The sequence below is a fragment of the Parasteatoda tepidariorum genome, chromosome 1, assembly GCF_043381705.1.
Source record: "Parasteatoda tepidariorum isolate YZ-2023 chromosome 1, CAS_Ptep_4.0, whole genome shotgun sequence".
Lineage (NCBI taxonomy): Eukaryota > Metazoa > Arthropoda > Arachnida > Araneae > Theridiidae > Parasteatoda > Parasteatoda tepidariorum.
In genome coordinates this window covers 26,274,187-26,297,686 of record NC_092204.1, presented here as the reverse complement: position 1 = coordinate 26,297,686, position 23,500 = coordinate 26,274,187, and the positions used below count along the sequence as shown (strand labels likewise).

The 23,500-nt window shown below is 30.4% G+C and overlaps 1 protein-coding gene across 1 annotated transcript; it reads right to left on the bottom strand.

Moving 5' to 3' along the window:
• Positions 1 to 9,120: 9,120 nt before the first annotated feature.
• LOC139426378 (uncharacterized) lies at positions 9,121 to 9,738 on the bottom strand. The gene has a single exon (XM_071185095.1). The coding sequence runs from the start codon at positions 9,736 to 9,738 to the stop codon at positions 9,121 to 9,123; it is 618 nt and encodes a 205-aa protein (XP_071041196.1).
• Positions 9,739 to 23,500: the final 13,762 nt, after the last annotated feature.

The window sequence follows — 23,500 nt, the reverse complement described above, 5'->3', positions numbered from 1 at the left end:
TTAAAAAATTGCTCCAATGCAGCACTATGTGTGCTCATAAAAATTTGCATTGAGAATTATTCATAGATTTTGATGATTTTTATCTTGGTGGAAAAATTTCTTCAAATTAGCCATTTCTGAAAAAAGTTTAATAACTTCTAAAATATTTGAGTTATTTGTCCGTTCTAAAGCCTAGATAATTCTTTATGTCCAGATGATATACATAGTTTAAAATTGTAGATTTGCCTCAAATGTAAGACAATTAAAACTATGACATTTTTATTTACCGTGGCGAGCTTTGAAATGCACTGTCAATTTGTACAGGATAGTTGATAACAGCAAAATTTTTCTTTAAAAATTCCATATCTTTTGTCTCCTATTCCAACAATACTACACTTAAAAACATGCCAAACACAGTGGATTCTCGCCAAACCATAGAAATGATCGCACATTATTCCATCTCTAATAGGAAGATAGAGGCATTTTCTTTCATATGCAAATAGAATGAAAGGGGATTGTGGACACTCTAATATTGTTCTAGAACTACCCCTCCACCCTTCTATGAACGTCTCTGTCTTCCACGCTTTATTGTTCTCAACCTCTCAAGGTGATTATGAAAGCTAAGCCACCCCAAGAAGATGACACAATTCATTATTTGTTTTACCAACTTGATTTATTGCCAAATCTCCAGTTGGCGGCATATTTTCCTGCATCCAATAGGATTGTCAATAGCACGTGCGTTTGCCCGTTCGATTCCAGCATTGTTGTCAACTTCTTTATTAACAACCGCTCATGGCTTCCTTAATTGCTTCTTTTCTAATGGGTTTAGATTATAATTCCATTTCAGTTTTCGAATCTTTATTGTTGAGTGTTTTTTTTTCTTTGGGGAGATACTTTATTTTTTATATTCTAAAGTGGAGTTTTGAGTCAAAGAAAAATGATTTATTAGTGGTGAATCTATTTTGAATATCGTTTGAAAAAGGAATGTTTAAAAGAATAAGAATGAATTTTTCATAAGACCGTTTTTTTCTTCCTCTTTTATCCGGAGAGTTAAAAGCGTTTTTAAAGTTTGAATTGTCAGTGTTTTAAAAAGTACCTTTTTCTTTTATGTATTTTAGATGAATTGTTTTCAAATTATGATTAATGATTCGGTTTGGTTTCGAGAAGTGAAAAAATAATACTTGAAACTATTTTGGTTTTCAATTATCAAAATGTTGCAGTTTTTCTGAAATCGATTCTAAATTCGAGAAGTAAAAAAAGAAAGGAAATTATTCTACATTCATAATTAAAAATCTTAATAAATAAATCGAATAAGATTTAAAAAGGAAATGAAAATTTGTAAGGAAAGGAATGTCTTCTACGTCATGTTTATCTATAAAACACAAGCACTTGTTTCGTAATATTTCTCTGTATATTAAAAAAATCATACATTAAATAATATATATATAATATATTAAAAATCAGTGCCTTCGCTGCTAACTTAGCGTTACATTTTGTTTTGCAACACTAAAACTATAAAACTTCGAAACTTGAAGTTACAAAGGTGTAAAAAATAGTCAATGGAATAAAAATTTTGAAATCGAGAATTATCAACTATATTATTCTTCTTGTTAAAAATAACGTGTCTACCAAACTACTGCCAACTGAAATGCAACTACAGAATTGAAATTTAATGTGTTAAAAGAAGCATATTAATTTATGAACTTAACTCGAGGTTTTGTCAAAATTCTAATTTGTTCGAAAGTTATTGCTACTTTAAGTATTTTTTGTGTGATTTCCCCCCTTTTTTGCATTAAATTGATCCATTGTTGTACAAATTTTTTTTTTATCATGAGATCTTCATTTTATAAGCTCACGCTTTTGACTTGATGCCAACATGTTAATAAAATTACTTGTTAATAAAATTTTCTTACACATATAATTATAATCATTATATATTTCATAAACAAAATGAAATTCTCTTGTGAAAAATATCGACTTTAAAAAAATAAATGAGAAAAATTAAAAGAAAATATTTCAAATAAAAAACATGTTTCCTTTGAAAAAATAATACAGGGGTTGATGAGCGACGCGAACAGAGGGCATAAACCGAGGGCATAGTTGAAGGCATAAAATAAAATAAATATTTAAAACCATTTTAAATATCAAATTCGCTGTAATTTTCCCTTAAAAAATATATCTGTCGTATATGACATTTTTGAATTGTTTCTTAATCTATGATAAGAATGTTTCCGTCATTTTTATGAAATTTCTAAGCTTTCTTTAACATTTGAATTACTCTTATTCAATATTTCATTTATCTGTTTAAATTTAAGACATAACAAATTTTTAAATGAAGGGAAATTTAACAGTCATTCTGCAATCACCAATATATGTTCTTAAAATTCCTAGTCGAAAATTAAGTCAAACTATATACACATTAATTTATAACTAATGTCTTTCTTTTCCTTCCAGACGCGGATACGTACCTAGATTAGTAAAACCCTATAATCCGCGTCTGGCCACTATTCCAGCCAACCTCAACCCCAGGAACGTGCTTCATCAGTGGTAATTATTTAAAATTTCAAAAGAAAGGAGGTTACAATTTTGTTTACAAATGTGCAGAAATATTCATTTGAATATAGTTCAAGCAAGAATTTTTTTTAATAAGTAGGGGAGAGTCGGGTACCCAAGCCCACTGTCAATTTCATATGTATGGAATATTTTTTTAAGTCAATGGGCCATCGGACATTAATTGTTATATTAAAAAAAGATTATTTTCAAAGTTTCAAGTATTTATGTAGCTGGTAACATGGTAAACAACAGTTTTGAAAATATGTTGAATACAGTAGTCATGAAATTAAGAAAAATTGGTTGAATGTTTGAATTAAATGTCATTTTAATACTAAAAAAATAATTTTTTCTAGTATTAAAATGAATGATACAGCTTTAAAGTATGTAGTCTTAAGTTTAATTAGCACAAAGAAAGAATTTATATGTGAAAAATTGTTCGAGTAATTACAAATTTACAAAAAAATTGGAATTCGGATAGCCCCGCTCACATGAATGTCAGGTATCACCGCCGAATTTTATTTCGTCGATAAATGTACGGTTGCAAAGATTATTATTTTATTGCTTCAAATTTGAATGTTATATGTATTTTTAGCAGCAATACATTAATAATAATAAAAAGTATGACATTTGTTGTTATTAAAGATAGAATTCACTAAAAGTATATAAATATGCAATAAATAAAATAATTTTGTGATAAAAATGATAAGTGAGGTTTATTTATTGTCAATACATTGGTCATTTTCATTTACACCTGAAAAAGCAGTCAAAAAACATAATTTTTGTATCTGGGCGGGACTACCCGACACATTTTGAAAAGAGCTGAAAAACATGTTTTTTTAAAATTCTATTTTTTTAAGTTAAACTACTCTTTTTTTTGGTTTATTCTTTTTGTATTATTTAACTAAATGATAAAACAATAGAAACATACAAAAATATTGATTATTACTCAATATTATACCGAAATATAAGCAATACTCCTTAAGTGGGCGGGGAAATAAAACATATATTCCTAAACATACCTTCCAAAAGAAAACATATATTTTTTTCTTAATTAAAGGAAATTTTTTTAAATCTAAATATCACCAAAAGCAAAGAGTATTTCCTAGAATATAAAAATAATTTTATTACATTACTTTACTTAGAAAAACTTTCTTTTGAAATTTTACCATTAATCCGACAATCCAACACAATTACATTAAGTATACCGGATAGAGAATTTCATACAAATAAAACTCGAGTATCTTTCCAACGAGAAACACTGAAAAAGTATCGTTTTTCCCTTATTACATCAAACGATGTACGACTTTACGAATCGCATGTCAAATCTGTTTTATTTGACTGCCAAATTATGCAAGGCATTGATGCTTGGATATGCGGTATTTACTTGTCCCGATGCAGATTCCAATATTTTAATAGCGAATTTTCCCGTTTCTTTCCTATTCCATTATTGGGAAATAAATAGAATTCAATATTTCAATGGAATCGCTTTGACCCGCTATTCAAATGCTAGAACAGAGCTACAAGCTTAAAAGGCGAAAAAAATATCAGACGACAGCAGTCCAGCCAATTGCATTTATTTGACGTTTATTTCCCTCCGAAACGTCTTCATCCAATTCGAATTCTTCGCACGCATTGAATTCGTTCGATTCCTTTTTGTCTTTTTGGAAGATTGGATAAGAGCAATCAGATCGAGTTAGGATTTTATTTTATTTAAACTGATATGTTTTAAAATCACCGTTGTTTGAAATAATTCTGTATTGCATTATGGGAGGCAGGTGTGATCGCCACGGATTTACATTTAATTGAGAGCACCATTTTTTAAAAATTTTATTTTATTTATTTTAACAACGTTCTACCCACTACGGATTAAAAACCCAGTGATGTACAAAGAGAAAAAAAAAAAAAGGTCACTGCGACCATACAAGATTTAGCATAATTTTTTTAAAAACAGTCAACAAAGTCTTTACAAATAAAGTTTTTTTTTTAAAACAACACTTTAAATTACGTTCAGAAAAAAATATTAAAGATAAGTATCACCACTCCCCTAAGAAGGTATCCGGAGCCTCGATGGCTCAGTTANTTTTTTTTTAATTGAAGCATTCTTTTACAAATTTGCAGCATTGAAATAAAAATTTAAAAAAATAAAATATTAATTATTGCAAACCAAAATTTTTATTAATCGAAAGCGGTCTGCTGTACAACTTTTCCCCCCTCAATACATTTAACACAATATACATGGAAAAGTGAGTAAAAAGCTTAAAATTCGTAAACGAATATATAAATCAACGACCATTCATATCAAAAATAATATTTATCCCATACTTTTGGCTCCTAAAATGCATCCGAAATAAAAATTTTATTTTTAGCAAGTGTATTATAGTTTTCTTATTAAAAAATGGTTTACATTTAGATACGCAAAAAATATGTGAATTAGTTACAAGATAAGAATAACATTTATTTCATAGAAAATATTTTATAAGACTTCTCCTAAAAAAGTTGAAGAAGATAAAAGGAAAAAAATAACTAATGTATGGTAGGCTAGCTTTGTGTTTGTTTAAGTACTAAATAAAAAATAATTACAGCTTACAATAAAAAATAATTCAGCTAATTAGTGACTTTTTAGCAAAAATAACTGATTTTAATTGTTTGTGCCACGAAACTGTTTTTATTTTGACATAACATCGTTTTGTTGTTTTATATTTTGTTTTAATTTATAGATGCGTAAATTTTATCTTAGAAAAATAATATTCAATTGTCTGCTTTAAAAATTTCTTAGAAGGTGTCTCTTGAATCATGCAGTTCAATAGATTCTTTTTTATTGCTAGGACTACTCTTCAGTAATTTAATTTCAAAATATTTTGTAAGGGGCCCGGAAAATTTGGTGGGCCTTGGGCCTGAATTTGTCTTGATCGGTCCCTGGTCACCATCATGCCGTTATTCACGAAGTTTAGCCTTAGCCTTCATGACCACCAGGGTCCAGAAAGGGTGGTTGCGAGAATGCATTAAAGAAAGTATCTAGGAATTTAAGGATTAGTATAAAAACAAGGCTTGTTTTAAATAATGCTAAAATATAGCAATTTATTTACAGTATTCAATTTAATCTTACACAGCAGACAGATTCAAAACAAGTAATTATTATCAAAACAAACAATTAATATCAAAACAAACTTGCACGCTAGTAAGCTTATCGTATTATAACGTTGATAACGTTTACCAAGTTAAACTAAGAGAGAGATAGAAAAGTGGTCAGATTTGGTCAAAGAGCAGCCCAGTTATATTGTTGACTTTGCGGCTTCCCATTTTATCAACTATCATTGAGTTGTTAAATAGCTTTAGGTGAACAAACTAAACAACTTCAGTGTTTTGTGGGGGGAAATTTGTTTGCGCTTACATCCCCCTTCCATTTACATTTATTTTTGGTCAATGATTTTATTACCTCAGTCAGTAATTCTTATCAAATCAGAATTCTGTGTAGAATCCACAGAATCGTTACAGGAAATCTGTTTATATTTTATGAACAACTACTTGAATTCTTCGTACGGGATGAAAAAAATAAATCATCAATAAATCAGTTTGGATAAAAACTATGATAGCTCGAGTAAAACTGAAAGGCATATAGGGACGCATTTAATAAAAACAAGATAGTTCTGGTATTTTTATTTTTTATTATTTGTTGCCATTTTTGGTGGCTTTACGTTATTAGATTAAGTGAAACATGTTTTTAGAATTTCCTCCCATCGAAATAAAGATAAACCGTTTTCAATATCATCTGCCATGGTCGAGGTCAACTCGAGAAATTGACCGCAATCAAGCAATTTTCTCCTGTACTTGCCCCTTTCATAGCGAAGGGGTCCCTGGTCGTAAGTAAGGGGTAAGTAAGTAAGTAAATAGTCGTAGTAAAGGTTTAAGGCTGTTTTTCTAAAACTCCGTCGTAATACAAAATGATGCTTTTCTTGCGAATAATATTCTATTTTTATAACTGCTGTGAGTTTTCAACTGTTACTCATGGCTGTTAGGTCAAGTTAAGCCTATCTAAAGCCAGCGCTGTCTGCGCTTATTTTGAAAATGGCGCAAAAAGCCACTGATTTGTGAAAAGGAAAAGCACTTATGGTTCAATTTTTTAAAACTTACTCCAGCTCCATTACTTGGGCTCATAAAAATTTGCAAAAACTGAGAATAAGATTGATTTTGATAATTTTCATCTAGGTGGTAAAATGTCGCCAAATTGGCGATTTTAAAAAGGTTTAATAACTTTTAAAATATTTAAATTATTTGTATGTTCTAAAGCCCAGATAATTCTTTATGGCAAGTTTATATATATAGTTTAAAATCATCGCATTGCTTCAAGTGTAAGTAAGGTACTTAAACTATGTTTTTTTAAAATTTTCCTTGGGGTCAGAGCTCTAAAAAACAGCTCTAAGGTGTAGAATAGGACGACTTTCGTTGTTTTGCTGAAACCCCATTGCTTCCAAAATTCCAGGTTTGAAAAAGAATTAATCCAAATCAATAACAATAGAGTTTTATATAATGGGTTTTTAGAGGTGTGCAAACGCAACCTCTAGACTCACTGGCTCACTCATAAGTTTTAATTCTATTTTTGAAAAACAAAAAAAAACAAAAACAAAAAAAAACGCGAGGAAATTTCTTGGAACTTCTTTAAAAAGCATCTCTAAACTCAATATAAAAATTAATAAGCTAAAATAAGATTAAATAAAAGTTGAATAAAAGCTACATAAATAAATAAATAAATAGAAGAATTAAGAGAACTTCACAAAAGAATAAAATGTAAAGAATTAATGTGGTTGTAGGCCTAACTGAATGTTTCTTATGTCTTTTTAGTAACATAGTGGAAAATTCACCTTAAATTAACACAACATAAAGTTATGCATAATTTTTAAGAACCATATATTTGAAAACTTTGCTATGCTATTGCTTTTACTATTGCTATATACTATAGTATATACTATTATTACTATTGCCAGTGCCGTTCCTGGGGTGGCGAGCGCCTGCGTGCAAGAATAATTTTGTGCGCCCCTATATACTATGCTTAAATTTTGATGATAAGGCCAATTTTCATAATCATTTTTAGTTTGAGGTTTAAACTGAATAGTTTCCTTATAGACTAAAGTCACTTTAGTGTAAGTGTTTGATTATGAAAATGGGCGCAATAAAATAAAACAACGAAAAAATATGACAAAAAATTTATTTTCGACATCAACCCGTAAGCCGAGTGCCAACACGCCGACAACAGATTTTTTGCATGTAAATTCCAGTGTAGAAGCAAAGTGTAGAAGTTACTTCTTATATTAGTTTCCTGTTTCTTCCTGTAAGCAAAGTTTACAGCTTTGCTATAATTTGATTTTTAATAATTTGATTTTTAATAATTTGCAATAATTTTATTTTTTTCGAATAGTTGAATTTGGCTCCCCTTAAATTGGGCGCCTGCGTGCGGGGCATTCGCTGCATACCCGCCAGGAACGGCACTGACTATTGCTATATTCTATAGTATATACTACATACTATTATTACTATTGCTATATTCTATAGTATATACTACATACTATTATTACTATTGCTATATACTATATATACTATATACTATTATTACTATTGCTATATACTATAGTATATACTATATACTATTATTACTATTGTTATATACTTTGCTATACTTACTACTTAACCTATACTATTAGGTTAAGTAGAATTTTTACTATAATAATAAAACTGTGACTTTGATTAGACAACAGAAAGCAGATAAAGTTGGATTTATGATGGTAGCACTTCAGATTCACTCTTCAAAATTCTGTGGCTGTAAAATTGGCTTTTTCAAAGTTTTTTTTTATTTTTTATTTTTAAATATTAGATTCTTAGAATATTTATAAATGTCAGCTATTATAATAAACGTACCTCCTACTCTAAATTTTTTTGGTTTAAATGACATATTTTAATAAAGTTCGAAAAGTAAACTCATAATTGCTCTTAAAAATATATTTCAATAAAGTTCGAAAAGTAAACTCATGAATTGTTATTAAAAACAGTTGTTCTTAAAAAATAAGATATTAAAAATAGTGAAAAAATCGTTCCCCATTTTTTCATTCCTTTATGTTTTACCTTATTTTAATATTTATAAAAAAATGTCACAGAAATAAAAAAATTTAAATTAGGAAAGACGTAAAAAATTGTGATAAGACATGAAAGATTACGTTTCTACTCCATGAGGATTACAAATAATTTTTTGATGTAAAAGGTAGCAGTTGCGCCATCTTGTGTTTTTTCTCTGTACTATTTTATATTTTCTTTCTACTAAAGAAAAAAAAATGTTGAAACGAATCAAGTACGCTAAAAACAAACTAACTTTTATTCATGTATATGGGATAATAGTAAAATTAAAAAAAAGAAAAGTAGCGTACATTGCACTTTTTAAAATTATCGCAATGTTTTAAATTTTGCAAATAATTTCGAAGTATCGTGGCACAATAAATCCTTTTGCTTATTTTTTCCACAATTTTTAAGAAGTTTAGGTAAAGAAAATAAGAAAATTTGGTGATAAACTTTTCACATTTTATTAATTACAAATGCGTGTTTTTAGTAAATAAGCTCAACTAAAACATCATCTTTGCCAAATCGAGATTTGAAGCTTTCTATGACTTTTGAATAATTTTCGGCTGTTGCCGGATAACTTAAAACAAGTTCTCTAGCACGAGAATTGTCAACCGTACACTGTAAAAAATATTGAAATTCATCACCAGGATCTAAAGTTAAATCTTCATCTATTTTTTTAAACAATGACCAAAATGATAACCAGCCTTTTATACTACCGTCATATTTGGCAAGCTCAATTTTAGGTAGTTTGAATTTGCGATTCGGCTGTTCTATGTTTGTCGATGAATTTTCTTCATTAAGATCTTTAAAATATTCATCAAAAATTGTTTCAACTTCATAATAATTATTACAATAATTATCAATTGACTTACTTTCATTTTCAATTTCTTCCTCTGTAATATCATCGGACTGCAGCATAAGTTTCAGTAATTCGTTATCCAACTTTTGAAGTTCTTCTTTCTTTATTTTCAGCGTTTTAAATTTAGCTTTAACTTGTACCAAATCTTTGGTTCCGGCTGATTTCATTTCATTTAAAATCTGATTACTCAACCGAGTGAAGGAGTTTCGAACAATTTTCCGTTGTTTTTGAATTTTATCCATCGTATTATTGAAAATATTTCATATGCAAGTTCGGATTACTTCTAAATATCACGTCCGGGTCACTAAAATGTTACGAGACTCTATCAGAAAGTAAAATATTCTGTTCATCTCTACTTCTAATCTAAATAATAAATCTGACTAAATAATAAAACTTCGAGTAAAGAAAGAACAACATTTTATTTGCATAATAATTTTCAGACGATTATTTCTTGTTCCACAAAAAGAAGAATAAAAACGTTGCCATGGCAACTAGGCAGTTTTAACAGAAATCAAAAGTTAGCTTTTAGCCTACATAAAAAGTAATTAACAACTTTTAACGCAATGCCCTAATTAAGAGCTTTAATGACTTTTAAAAAAAGGGGCGAATTTTAAAATGGTTGATAAAAGTTGGGTCGGTCATCGCATTTCGCAGAAATTACATGTGCTATACTATAGGCATAGTATACAAAATTAATCTCGTTCTGCTGCTTTTTATTAAGTCAATATACCACCTCCTATAGGGTGTAGCAACTGATAGACCTACTGAACTGAAGAGCCGTTATATAATATTTGTAACTGAATTATAACTGAAGAGCCATTTTTTATAAAAATGAGATTTATCTTAATTTTAAAGATCGATCACCATTTCTAATTTAATATAGATTCTAGCAATATCATCCGTCAAACGATTTTCCTTTCAATGACACAGAAACGAATACTGTAAATTCTTTAAACGATATTATTATTCAAAACTTTTTTACTTACTTCTCCGGGTATACGACGGGTTGGTATAACGGGGTATACCATATTTCTTAACAAAAATTATGTTTCATATTTTCCCGTATGGGGGTTTACAACACTTTTTCACATAAAAACTCCGCCTGAAAACAATTCCAAAAAAAGTCGCCGGCTTTTTTTCAAAATTAATCTCGTTCTGCTGCTTTTTATTATTGCTTATGTTAGTCTGAATATTTATGATTTCTTCAGGGTTTGATTACGAATTAATTGATGTAGTTTGAAATGATTGAAAACTGGCAACCATTTCATGCTAAATGAATGCATACCAATGAAACTTTTTTAAAAATTTAGTTTCATCAAGCGATTTCATTTCCAAAAATAGTAATATTAAATTGAATAATATAGTGTTGTCATACAATCATAAAGTCATTAAAGCAATGGAAGTAAGGTTGTTATTGTAGTTTATCCTATACATCACTTTCAGTGTTTTAGCGGGAAAAGTTTCAATGGGAAAATGCTAAAAAACTCAATATAAAAAATAGTGCGTGGAGTCCCTCCTCGCGGAAGAAGTTAAACTTCGCAACCTGCGACGTTAATTGTAGAAGAATCAGCAGTCGTAGAAGGATCAATAGTTCTATTCAACGACTCTTTTTTCTGCTCCGCTCGCTTAGGTGCTCTTTAATCACGGTAATATTGTGCATTTTTCCCTCGTGGACCTCTTGAACCAGTGCTTGTGGTTGCCTCATTGTCTCGCCCTGCGAAATGTATTTGTATTAATAATGTAATTTCAGATGAGAAAACCTAACAATCAATAGATATTCACAAGAGACGTACCATGACATAACCTTAAATCCGTCGCATTGTCCGTGGGTTTTCACTCATTTTTTACAATTGTTATCCACTAAATTTTAAAATAAAAAATACTATCCTATTAAATTACATGTGTATCAAAACAAACTAACAAAATATTTATAGAAAAACAATACTTTTATTATTTTTAATCTAGTGAGAACCAAAACAATATGGAAATGAATGAGGGAAAACTGGATCCTGCCATGTGATTTTCCGGCCAATAAAAATGTAGAGTTAAACGTTTAACGCAGCCTTGTTGGAAGTCGCATAAGAAGTATAACTTCAATAATTTCCTTTAATGACACGTAGAAGAATCATTTATATCTAACTGCATTTAGTTTAATATTCTCTAAATTATATATAACCACTTTAATTCATAACATCACTTCATAATAAATAATAGGTTTTTATGAATAAGTAAATAAATAAATATGTAAATAAATAAATATGTAAATAAATAAATATGTAAATAAAAAAGAGTAACACTAACAGTGCAGCAGTAGTAGGAATGTTACTGCTCTCTTAATTCTTACTTTTTGACTGACTTAACAATGTATAGAAACAATAAAAATTAACAATGTATAAAAAAATATATAAATAATCAAATTTTAAAATAAACAAAAAATAATTAACAAATTATAAAAGAATTTAAAATATCGAAAAAAAGGGGATTTTATCTAAAATCCCTGGTCAATTTACATTTTGGAAGAAAAAAAATAGCAAAACTGTTCCACCCTTGTTTGTTATCGTTCGCCAACTCCTAGAACTTCGTACGCCGCTGTTCTTTTCTGGAAAAAACTAAAATTTTTCTTTTAATTATCATTTTGCTCATTATCATTCCTTTTTTTTAATTATCATTTTGCTTAACACAATTATTCGATCAATTTTAAAGCCACGTTTATCTTATACTTTTAAGTAGTTTTGCTCCTAAAACGGGCGTCATAATAACGTCCATTGAAAACTTAGGGTGTAGGCGGAGACTAGTTTCTGATTAGGAACTTTAAAAACCTTTATAGAAATATATATATTAAGCTTTATAGAAATATTTGAAGCCGTGATGGCTCAGGGGATAGAGCATTCGCCTTCCAGTGACTTAAACCGGGTTCGAAACCCAGCGATGGATGGTCGATACGAATTCCGGACGCGGCTCGCACCGACCACAGTGCTGACGTAAAACATTCTCAGTGGTAGACGGACCAAGGATTAGAGTTCCCTCACCGTTAGGCTAACCTTGAGAGGTTTTCATAGTCCTCGAACCATGGGCTAGACGAACCATGGGCTAGCGTCCCCTTGCAATTAGGCTAACAGTAGGAGGTTATCGTGGTTTTCCTCTCCATGTAACGAAAATGTGGGTTAATTCCATCAAAAAGTCCTCCACGAAGCCAAATTTCTTCCAATACTTGATCCATGAATTCCCTTGTTTTCTGGATTGGGTTCAAAATTGCAAGGCTACGGAGTTGAACATTAGTAGTCATAATGTCCCCGGATGCCCCCTTACGGGGGCGAGGCGGGGTTAAGTTGGTTATTAGTAGTCATAAACCAAAAAAAAACGTATGCTCAACGTCTGTAATAAAATAGAAATATTTGTAATTAAATATAGCACTTCTGAGAAAATAATAATTAAAGTTACCTCTGGTAGGATTTCGTTGCATGCAAGAAAAACTGTAGAAGTTTGAAAAAAACTTAAGGATTTTATTTTCTTTCGTAAAATGCAATCGAAAATAGTTTGAATGTCAGAGAAGTATAAATTCTGCCCTATTTCAAAAAAGACATCGTAAAGAGCAGTTCATTTTTTTTTAACGTTATATCCTTTAAAAACGGGAAAAACTCTTTTTAACCTTTAAAGACTGATAAAAGGTGTGAGTAAGATGATTGACTTCTTAGAGACACTTAAATCCTTGTAGATGTCAATTTTATATTCGGTTCCATTCTAGTGAGTTAATCTCTTAATACCTTAAGAGACGCGTCACGAAACGATTTCATATGACACGAGTTATCTTTTTCAACTTTTTTTCCTCCCCTTTTAGTCCTTACTTTTTTTTCCATTAAGTTCTATTTTATGATTCAATCAACCTTCCATTTTCTGGAAAGGAAATATGGGTAAAAAAAATTATTATTATGAAAAAATAATTATAAAACATTCATTTTTACCCTTCATAACTCTGCTTCGTAAGGAGATAAAATATTTTGCGTAGTGATTTGAGCAATTCTACAAATAAACGCCAATTAGGCCGCCAAAAAAAAGAATTTTTTTTGGGGGGGGGGGGGGGGCACGCTATTTCTACATGAATTTTCTTCTTTTTTACACCCTAAAAAAGCAAGAAAAAATCGTGAACATGAAATTTTTTCTTTGTGACATACTTTAAATGACAAAATACCAATTTTAAATTTTTCCCGATTTTTTCAATTAACGAACTTTGATTAAATTTTTTTATTTTGTTTTTTATATTAAATTATAATCTTAGAGTATGAAATCTCTATAAATACATTTTAGACAGACATTATAATAATATTATATTTATGTAAAAATCGTTTTATCTGAATAAATGGCTCAGATTTGTCTGAAAAAATCGGAAAAAATTTAAAATTGGTATTTTGTCATTTAAAGTATGTCACAAAGAAAAAGTGTCATGTTCACGATTTTTTTTTGCTTTTTTAGGGTGTAAAAAAGAAAAAAATTCATGCAGAAATAGAGTGCCCCCCCCCCCCANAATAGTGTGTCCCCCCCAATTTTTTTTTTTGGCCGCCTTATTGGCGTTTATTTGTAGAATTGCTCATATATGTTTCGTAAATACTTAGTTGCACGATTTTATTTATTCATTTATTTATTTAAAAAAACAATCAAAAACTAATGATGATAATAGGAGTATGATATTTATGTAACATTGTCTTATAATGTTTCTGAACGTTGTTCTATATCTACATCAGAAAGTCCCCACACTGTAGAAGCAGTCTGCGCAGACTATTTGAAAAGTGAACCAGTTGAGAGCATGAACCCAATTTCTATTTTAATAGTTATTAAGAGAAACTTATCATATATATTTAAGAATTGAATCTGTAGTGGTTGACAAGTAAATAAGGCAAATCAATTATATTCATAAATTAAACAAATTTTTAAACATATATTTGCTACCACTTTCTTATTTTTTTCTAGATTTTCCATTAAACGGCTCTTTCGCAAACTGGTTTACCTTAATAGTGGTCTGATCGGACTACCTATAAGAAACCGCTTGGAGGCTTTCAGTTATAGGAGGCGTTGGTTTGACGCGGCGGAAGTTTTTGCGGATAATCACTCTCATTTCTAAAATCTGCAAATTTTTCAAAATGATACCGTTTTTGCTGAAATTATTCAAAATTTGATAATTTTTGATTTTTTAATTTATTACTCGCATTTTAATGTAGACGTGATGACTCAGTAAAGGCGGCCTGTGCGCAATGCTGACATTATTGTTCCAATCATGATATCTGTCATGATTGTAACAATGAAAATTTTACGGGAAATAAATATATACGATTATGAAAGTCACTGTAAAGAAAAAACATTATTTTGAATTTGTCGATAAACGAATTAAACATATTATTACAGGTAATTTAAGTATTAGAGGAAATTTATAACTAAGACATTTTATGTTAAAAGACACATTATTTAGATCCATTTACCATATATTCATTAAAAGAAAATCTAAAATGCTTTCTTAATGATCTCAATAATTTTTGTCTAAATTTCTCAAATAGATTCTCTTTTTTATCCTTGAGTATATATGTTAAACAGAATAGAAATGAGCTGTTTATTTTAAGTTAAAACTTTATCTTTAATAATAAGGGAACTTTAAGTAACAGTAACAATCCAACAAATTTTTCTAAAACTAATCTAGCAATTAAGCAACTTGATAAGAATTTTATAATTACCCCAATAGACAAAGCTAGCAATAATTATGCTATCTTATGCAATAAATTGTACATTGAATTTTTAAATAAGGAATTAATAAATAGTAAAAATTTCAAGTTTAGTAATTTAAATAATAATATTAGCATTAAAAAATTTATTTTTCTTCAAAAGGTTAAAAATTAAAATTAATAATGTACAATTTACATGCTTAATTATCAGTTCATAAAATTCCTATCAAATTTAGAACAATCACTCGTGAGTCTAATAATATCTTCTGGCATCATTTTCTGAAACTACTTAAATAAAATTATTAACAATATTATTAAGAGAAAGTTTTTCATGGATTTTCATCAATAATCAACTTATTTCAGAATTTATTAAACAAAATAAAACTAAATCTATTGCGACAGTTGATTTTCAAGAATATCTCTTAATATTTCCCTTTCTAAACTAAACGTTGTTCTTTTCATTTATTACTATGATTACAAAAATATCGATTAAACATCAAAAAATTTTGATTTATTAATTGAGATTTTAATCATTAGGAAATTTTTATTAATATATGTCTTTCTGATTATAATCTTTATAATGGAAAAGAAAGTTGTTTTGTTGCTCAAATAGATGGAATTATAAGAGAATCTAATTTTTATTTATTTTTCATTACATGTCAACAATAGAAATCCTACTAATGTAATTAAATTCTGCATAAAATCATTGAGTTAGTTGAAATTAATTACACAAAAATGTTTTTGTTTTCTGAATTGATATTTTACAATGTGCAAATCCAATTTCAGCAATTCCGTGGCTGAAATTCTTCGAATAATTCATTGAAGGTTTTCCATTACATGTTAAAAATTTCTCTAAAAATCATTGAAATTAAAATGTTGTAATTAAATTTAGATCTTTTATTAATTATAAACTTTAAACTATCCAGTATCATATCTAATTATCTTGCACAAATCCAGTTTCAGCTCAATCTAATGTAACAGACAATTCAAATGCGGTTTTGCACTTCAGTGGGAACACGCCTTAAAAAATGTTTACACTTTAATTTCATATTCTGTAATTTGGCAAACTAGTCTGATCTTGCTCCTTGCTTTATATGTTACTTTTTGTGTTTTATTCGGTATCCTTCTTGAATTTTTGTTTCATTTTGTATTTTTTTATATTTTATTCTTTTATTCACTTGATATGTTTCATTTTCGCATTGATTTTTTTGGTGAACCTCTCGCTATTGATTGATGTATTTTGCTTTAGGTATATTGTTACAAAATTAGAAAGCACCCTAATTTGGGGATATAATCGTGTGATCTAACGACAAATTTAAATGTTTTTTTTCTTCTTTTTTGTATTGCGGTATTTTAATTCATAAAATAATTTAATTGTCTTTTTTTTAATTATTTTTAATAATTTTTCTTTTTTTCTTCTTTCATTTTATTAATTTTTCTTTTTTTTTGTCGTATGGTGAGTTTCATGTACTTGGAGCTTATGCGCAGTTAATAAAATTTATTAATTCTTAATTTTATTTGTAAACTTCTTTTTTCTTTTTTGTCTCTTTATTGTGTTATATATATCATAAAATGCAAAGCTCTCACTCATCATTAATTCTCAAAGATAGAAGCCTCAAATTTGAATCATGTGCTCTTTAAGGGATAATAAGAAAAACTAAAAAAGAATTTTTCTTGTAATTATTCGGATAGTTTGACTAACTGACAGTTCTTCTAAATAACATATTCCCAGAAATTATCAAAATTTTTTAGCGCAGCCGATTGATCTTTCTCATATTTCGGTTCGTTTTTTTTTTTTGCTACAAACTGAAAATCTTATCTATGATATATCAAATAATTAAAAGCATTTAGTTTAATGTATTTCATCAGTTATTACCAGTAATGAAGTCTTTATCGCCTCATAAGAAAGTTAGTTATTGTAGCCTTATATTTGTTACGGTCAATTTGTTTATTCGATTAATATTAACAATTAGCAACTATTATTAACGTTACCAAATGTGCTGGTAAAAGTAATTAATTTATCAAAATTTACAGCATTGTCTGGCTATTATTAAATTTTCCTACATTTTTTTAAAATCACGGGTCTTTAGCTATACCTCCTAAAAGAGAGAAGGCATCAGCACGGGTTACCATATGCAAGTTATTTGAATCTTTAGTAGTCCAAACGTATTGACATCCCACAGTACGCAGCTTAGTAGCCCGAACGTAATGATAACTTTCTTATTTTTCCTCCACTGCGCAGCTTATGTACGTTACGTTGGACTAGTAAATTGATCCGTGCTGAGGCCTTCTCTCTTCTAGGACGTGTTAGAGGACTGCGGGTGAAATAGTAAATTCTGTTTACTTACATAATTTTTTTAAAATTTAAAGTATTAAATAAAGTGAGTTCAATTAAGCTGATGTGAAACCAAGTGCTGATTTTTTTTATCGGAATATAAGAATGCAAATAAACTATGACAGGATTACGGAGTAAGCAAGTAATTCTAGTATAATATATTTGCATTTTCATATTTTGAAGAAGAAAAATTATGTCAGCATTTGAAATTTCATGGTTCATTCTTGATTTAACTGAGCTTCTTTTTTTAATATATATAAATTTTAAATTGCCAATGAAGGTGAAATAGAACTTTCCATGAAAAATTTTTAAGGTTTAATTTAGAAATTTTATGAAAAGGGTTTTTTCAGGAATATTTTAGGTCGTCAAAAACCGGGCAAAGCAAATGTTCCATTACTGCTGCGGCGGATCAGAAGATAGAGCGTTCACCTCCCAATGATGTGACCCAGGTTCGAATTCCAGGGGGTGGTTGATTGATGCGAATTCTACTCCCGGCTCGCACACCGACCATAGTGCTGATGTAAAATATCGTTATTGGTAGGCACATTATGGGTTAAAATCCTCTTGACACCGGGCTAGCAATGGGAGATTTTTGTGGTTTTCTACACCATCTAAAGCAAAAGCTGGTTAGTTCCATCAAAAAAGTCACCAGGAAGGCTAGTTTGCTCCAGTACTTGAAAATTTCAAAATTGCAAAGTAATTCCCTCGTCTTTTGGGTAGGGTTCAAATTAACTAAACTACAGCGTTGATCAATGATAGTTGTCAACTCAGAATTGGGTCAGCTGTTCAACGCCGGTTATAAAATTATTAAACAAAATAAAATCCCTTAACTTTGAAGCATCCATTGACGTTTTTAGGAATAAATCTTCCACTGTTGTTGTTGCAGTAAATATTATGTTTCTTTTTTCTCCAAATATCTTTGTTAAGCACCGGCGAACGCATCACGAAAGTGACTCTCAATTTAAATATTCATGAGCAATTTCCATCTTAATTCATTCGCGTATTTTTAATCATCTTCCCATCTTAAACTTTAATTAACTGTAAAAGTCTCTGGAGAGGAAAATTTGATTCATTTTCCTTCTCAGAATCTGAATGGCTGCTCACAACCACAAAAACATTCAAAATTAATAGTCTTTATTTTAGTCATTGTTCGATCATCTCTTGAGAAAACAGCATTTTTGTCAAGCGAAAATAAGAAGAACGATAATTATTTATGATTTTTTTCTTTTATATACACATATGTAATTAGCAAGTCTGTCTAAAATATCCGAAAGCAGCTACCATTTCCATTTTCCATTTCTTAGGGTGCGTGGACAGTTATTAATAGAGACAAATTGTTTTGACATTTTCTTGCACGACATTTGGCCGTTTATTTAAGCATGTTTTTTTTTCAATCTTTTCACTTGGTTATCTGTAACAACATTCAAATTTTATTACTGTCACTCGCAAAAGCTCTGCCCCAATTTAATCATAGTTTTGCTTATTTATTAGTTTATTTCGTTACTAGGTTATAACAGGTATACGCTGTAGGCTAATTTTACTTTATTTAATTTTATTTTGTAACAGTAGATTATTTTCTGGGTTTACGACCATCACTGTTCTACTCTGTAGCTAATATTGACCCCAACCCAGAAAAATAAAGTAACTCCTTCATCAATCATTTAAGGCAAATTACCCTTTGTCATGAACTTTTTGATGGAACTAACCCACATTTGCGTTACATGGAGAGAAAAACTACGAAAACCACCCACGGTTACCCCGACGGCAAGGATTACAACTACAAGGTTTACAATTATAACTGATCTACTCAGTAGCGTTGTAATTTTGACCCCAACCCAGAAAAAAAGTAACTCCTGCATTAATCATTTGAGGCAAATTACCCTTTGTCATGAACTTTTTGATGGAACTAACCCTCACTTACGTTACATAGAAAGAAAAACTACGAAAACCACACATGGTTACCCCGATGGCAAGGATTACAACTACAAGGTTTACAACTATAACTGTTCAACTCTGTAGCCTTGTAATTTTGACCCCATCCCAGAAAAAAAAGTAACTCCTGCAGTAATCATTTGAGGCAAATTACCCTTTGTCATGAACTTTTTGATGGAACTAACCCGCATTTGTGCTACATGGAGAGAAAAACTACGAAAACCACCTACGGTTACCTCGACGGCAAGGATCTTCTAACCCATGAGCCGTCTACCACAAAGGATATTTTTAGTCAGCGACCATAGTTTACATAGAGTAAACGTAGTTTACATGGAGTTTGTTGGTGCGAATCAGGAGCAGAATCTGGAAGACTAATGAGCCACTGGAAAAACTGGCTCTTCGAGAACAGCCAATCTCACTGTGCAATGCGCCTACTGGTCTCATTGCAATAGGCTTAACAAATGACGTCGACTATTTTAAAATAACATGAGATTTTCTAAATCCAACAAACTCAATAATACATCTAAAAGCTTGATTTCTTTCAATTCGCTTCTTAAAACGTTAACAACTGATTTCTATGTATAGATACATATAGGCCTATATTTTTTCTAAATAATAATCCCTAGTATTTTCAAACTTGGTCACATTTATTATTACAATAAACCAAAAAAAATCAGCAACAGTAATCCTTTGATGGACATTAGAGATCACAATGGGCACGCTCCACCAGGAAATGTACCGGATACGGTAAAGAGGAATACCACAAAAACATATCTTTCTTGTCTTGAGTGTACAAAAAAGAACCACAAAGAGGTTTGGGGGGGATCATAATATGGTGATGACTTTGACAGTTATACCAGTAGCGGGAAAAGGAAACGCGCGTCTACGCAACTTGTGATGAAACCTAAATGAAGGATTGAATTCAGTGAGGGAGTGTTATTAATGATTTCGATGATCTGTTCTGAGGGTTGATGGGCGTTCCAACACAAGTTCTGCCACTTTTTCTTTTGTGTGACACGTTTGATGCGCATCGAAGCCAAATGGGAAACTTATTTTTGGATTTAAGTGCTTTTCCGGAAGCTGATTTTAATGAATAGTTCGGATTACGATTCGTGGATGAGATCTTATACCTTTTTTGACACCATAAATGTTGTGTTAAACCAAACGATAAAAAAATGGCGGAAGGAAAAACAAGTTTTTTTGTTGTTTAAGCTGAAATTTTGCAATATTGTTTTATTTATTAAATATCGAGGATATTGTGTGGAAGGTTTTGAGAAATCACCGACAATTCTGAATGTATTATTAACGCGCAATAACATAATTAAATCTATGGCCGGAAACAGACTGATAGAGTCTTTCTACTCAATTAGTTTTTACTCAATTACCTCTTTCTCAGCATGTAAAAAATAGTGGACTTATTTTAGTGTCCAATATGTTGTACAACATTTAGATTTTATAACTTCAAAAAAATATTTATGATTTCTTTTTCTATTTGTTGTCATTGCATAGAGAATTTCTATATAAAAATATAACTGGGTTTACCCTCGTTGGTTGATTTAACTGCAATGAAAAAAAATTAAGGAAACGTGAGAAATTCGACTCTTATATTTTGGGCAGTTTAATGGCATAGAATTTGTGTTCCAGTAAATTTCGTTTCGAGTCAAAGATTTGCAGAAATTCACTCTAAAAATTTACTACGCTATACAAAAAACATTTAAAATTAAAATTTATCATATTTTATGTATTGATTAAAAATAACTAAAAAAGTTAATCAAGTTTAATTAGTAGAATTTTCTTTGACAATTATTTTATCGCACTTATAAGTTTACTCCGTTTACGTTCGTAATATCTCTTACTTCTTAGTAAATATCGCATTGTTACCAATATTTGAAGCTCGAGTAACAAGAGGAAAAAGATGCGTTTGTGTAGGTTGTTAACAACATACAGAAGAAATTGCAATTTAATATTTTTAAAAATAAAAACAAGTTATTGTTCTTAAATTTTAAAAAAAAATCATTTAAAATTTTAACTCCACAATATAATAAACATTTATAAAAGCGATTAAGAAAATAATTATTTTCTATTATAATTTAAATAATTTCGACACTTAAGGATAAAAACTTTAAAAGTCGAATTTTGCTGTAGCTGTTTAACACAAAAGCTTAAAACGACGATTTTGGTAAAATTCTTAATATACTTTTGATCCTCTTTTTCCTTTTTTCACAATTAAATTGATCATGGATATTTACTTTATTTGGCAGTATANATGATTTCGATGATCTGTTCTGAGGGTTGATGGGCGTTCCAACACAAGTTCTGCCACTTTTTCTTTTGTGTGACACGTTTGATGCGCATCGAAGCCAAATGGGAAACTTATTTTTGGATTTAAGTGCTTTTCCGGAAGCTGATTTTAATGAATAGTTCGGATTACGATTCGTGGATGAGATCTTGTACCTTTTTTGACACCATAAATGTTGTGTTAAACCAAACGATAAAAAAATGGCGGAGGGAAAAACAAGTTTTCTTTGTTGTTTAAGCTGAAATTTTGTAATATTGTTTTATTAATTAAATACCGAGGATGTCAGCTATTGTGCGGAAGGTTTTGAGAAATCACTGACAATTCTGAATGTATTATTAACGCGCAATAACATAATTAAATCTATCGCCGGAAACAGACTGATAGAGTCTTTCTACTTAATCAGTTTTTACTCAATTACCTCTTCCTCAGCATGTAACAAATAATGGATTTTTTTTTTTTAGTGCCCAATATGTTGTACAATATTTTGTATAATTTTATAACTTCAAAAAAATATTTATGATTTCTTTTTCTATTTGTTGTTATTACGCAGAGAATTTCTACATAAAAATATAACTGGGTTTACCCTCGTTGGTTGATTTTAATTGCAATGAAAAAAAATTAAGGAAACGTGAGAAATTCGACTCTTATATTTTGGGGAGTTTAATGGCATAGAATTTGTGTTCCAGTAAATTTCGTTTCTAGACAAAGATTTGCAGAAATTCACTCTAAAAATTCCCTACGTTATATAAAAAACGTTTAAAATTAAAATTTATTTTAATTTATGTCCGGGTCGGGAAAGCCTGGTCGGAAGGGCGCTGGGCCCATATCCGAGAGTTCGTGGGTTCGAACCCCGCCGGCCGAAGACTCCCTGTGTAGTTGGTGACTGATGCACGTAAAAATTCGGTCGAGTCGCAAATTCCTCCATGTTCCCATAACAAATCAAAACCTCTGGGGGTACTGGATTGGAGATCGATCGTTCTCTGATTCAGGTCAAAATTACGATCTGTGGATGAATGAATGGATGTATGAACGGGTCCGCCTTATAAACAGGTGTGACGTATGATGTGGCTAAAGTCGAATTCTTGGCCATAGATGGCGCCACTGAAAAACAAGAAGCACACCCTCTGCCTTAAATCTGCTCGGTTTCACCAAGCAGGCTTATGGCAAGTGGCTTTAGAACCAACCAACCAACCAACCATATTTTATGTCTTGATTAAAAATAACTAAAAAAGTTAATGAAATTTAATTACTAGAATTTTCTGTAACAACTATTTTATCGCACTTATAAGTTTACTCCATTGCGTTCGTAATATCTCCTACGTCTTAGTGAAAATCGCATTTTTACCAACATTTGGCCGAAGTCAAGCATCACTGGCTACGGTCTGTGTGCAGGTGGGTGACCACTTGGATCAGTCTGCGTAGGGACCGAGGGTGTGCGGTATTGGTCCTCGTTAAACTGTGCTACCGTAAAGTGCTCGACTTAGCGCGCAAGTCGTCAGGCTACCGAAGAGGGGATGCCATCCCCTCCGCAGAGGATCAAAAGTGTGATGGCATGTCTTCGGATGATCCTCCGGGATGTTTCCCAGACCGCCGCCAATTACCCATTGTGCAGCTCTAGTGCGACGTAAATTAACAACAACAACCAACATTTGAAGCTCGGGTATCAAGAGGAAAGATATGTGTTTGTGGAGGTTGTTAACAACATACAGAAGAAATTGTAATTTAATATT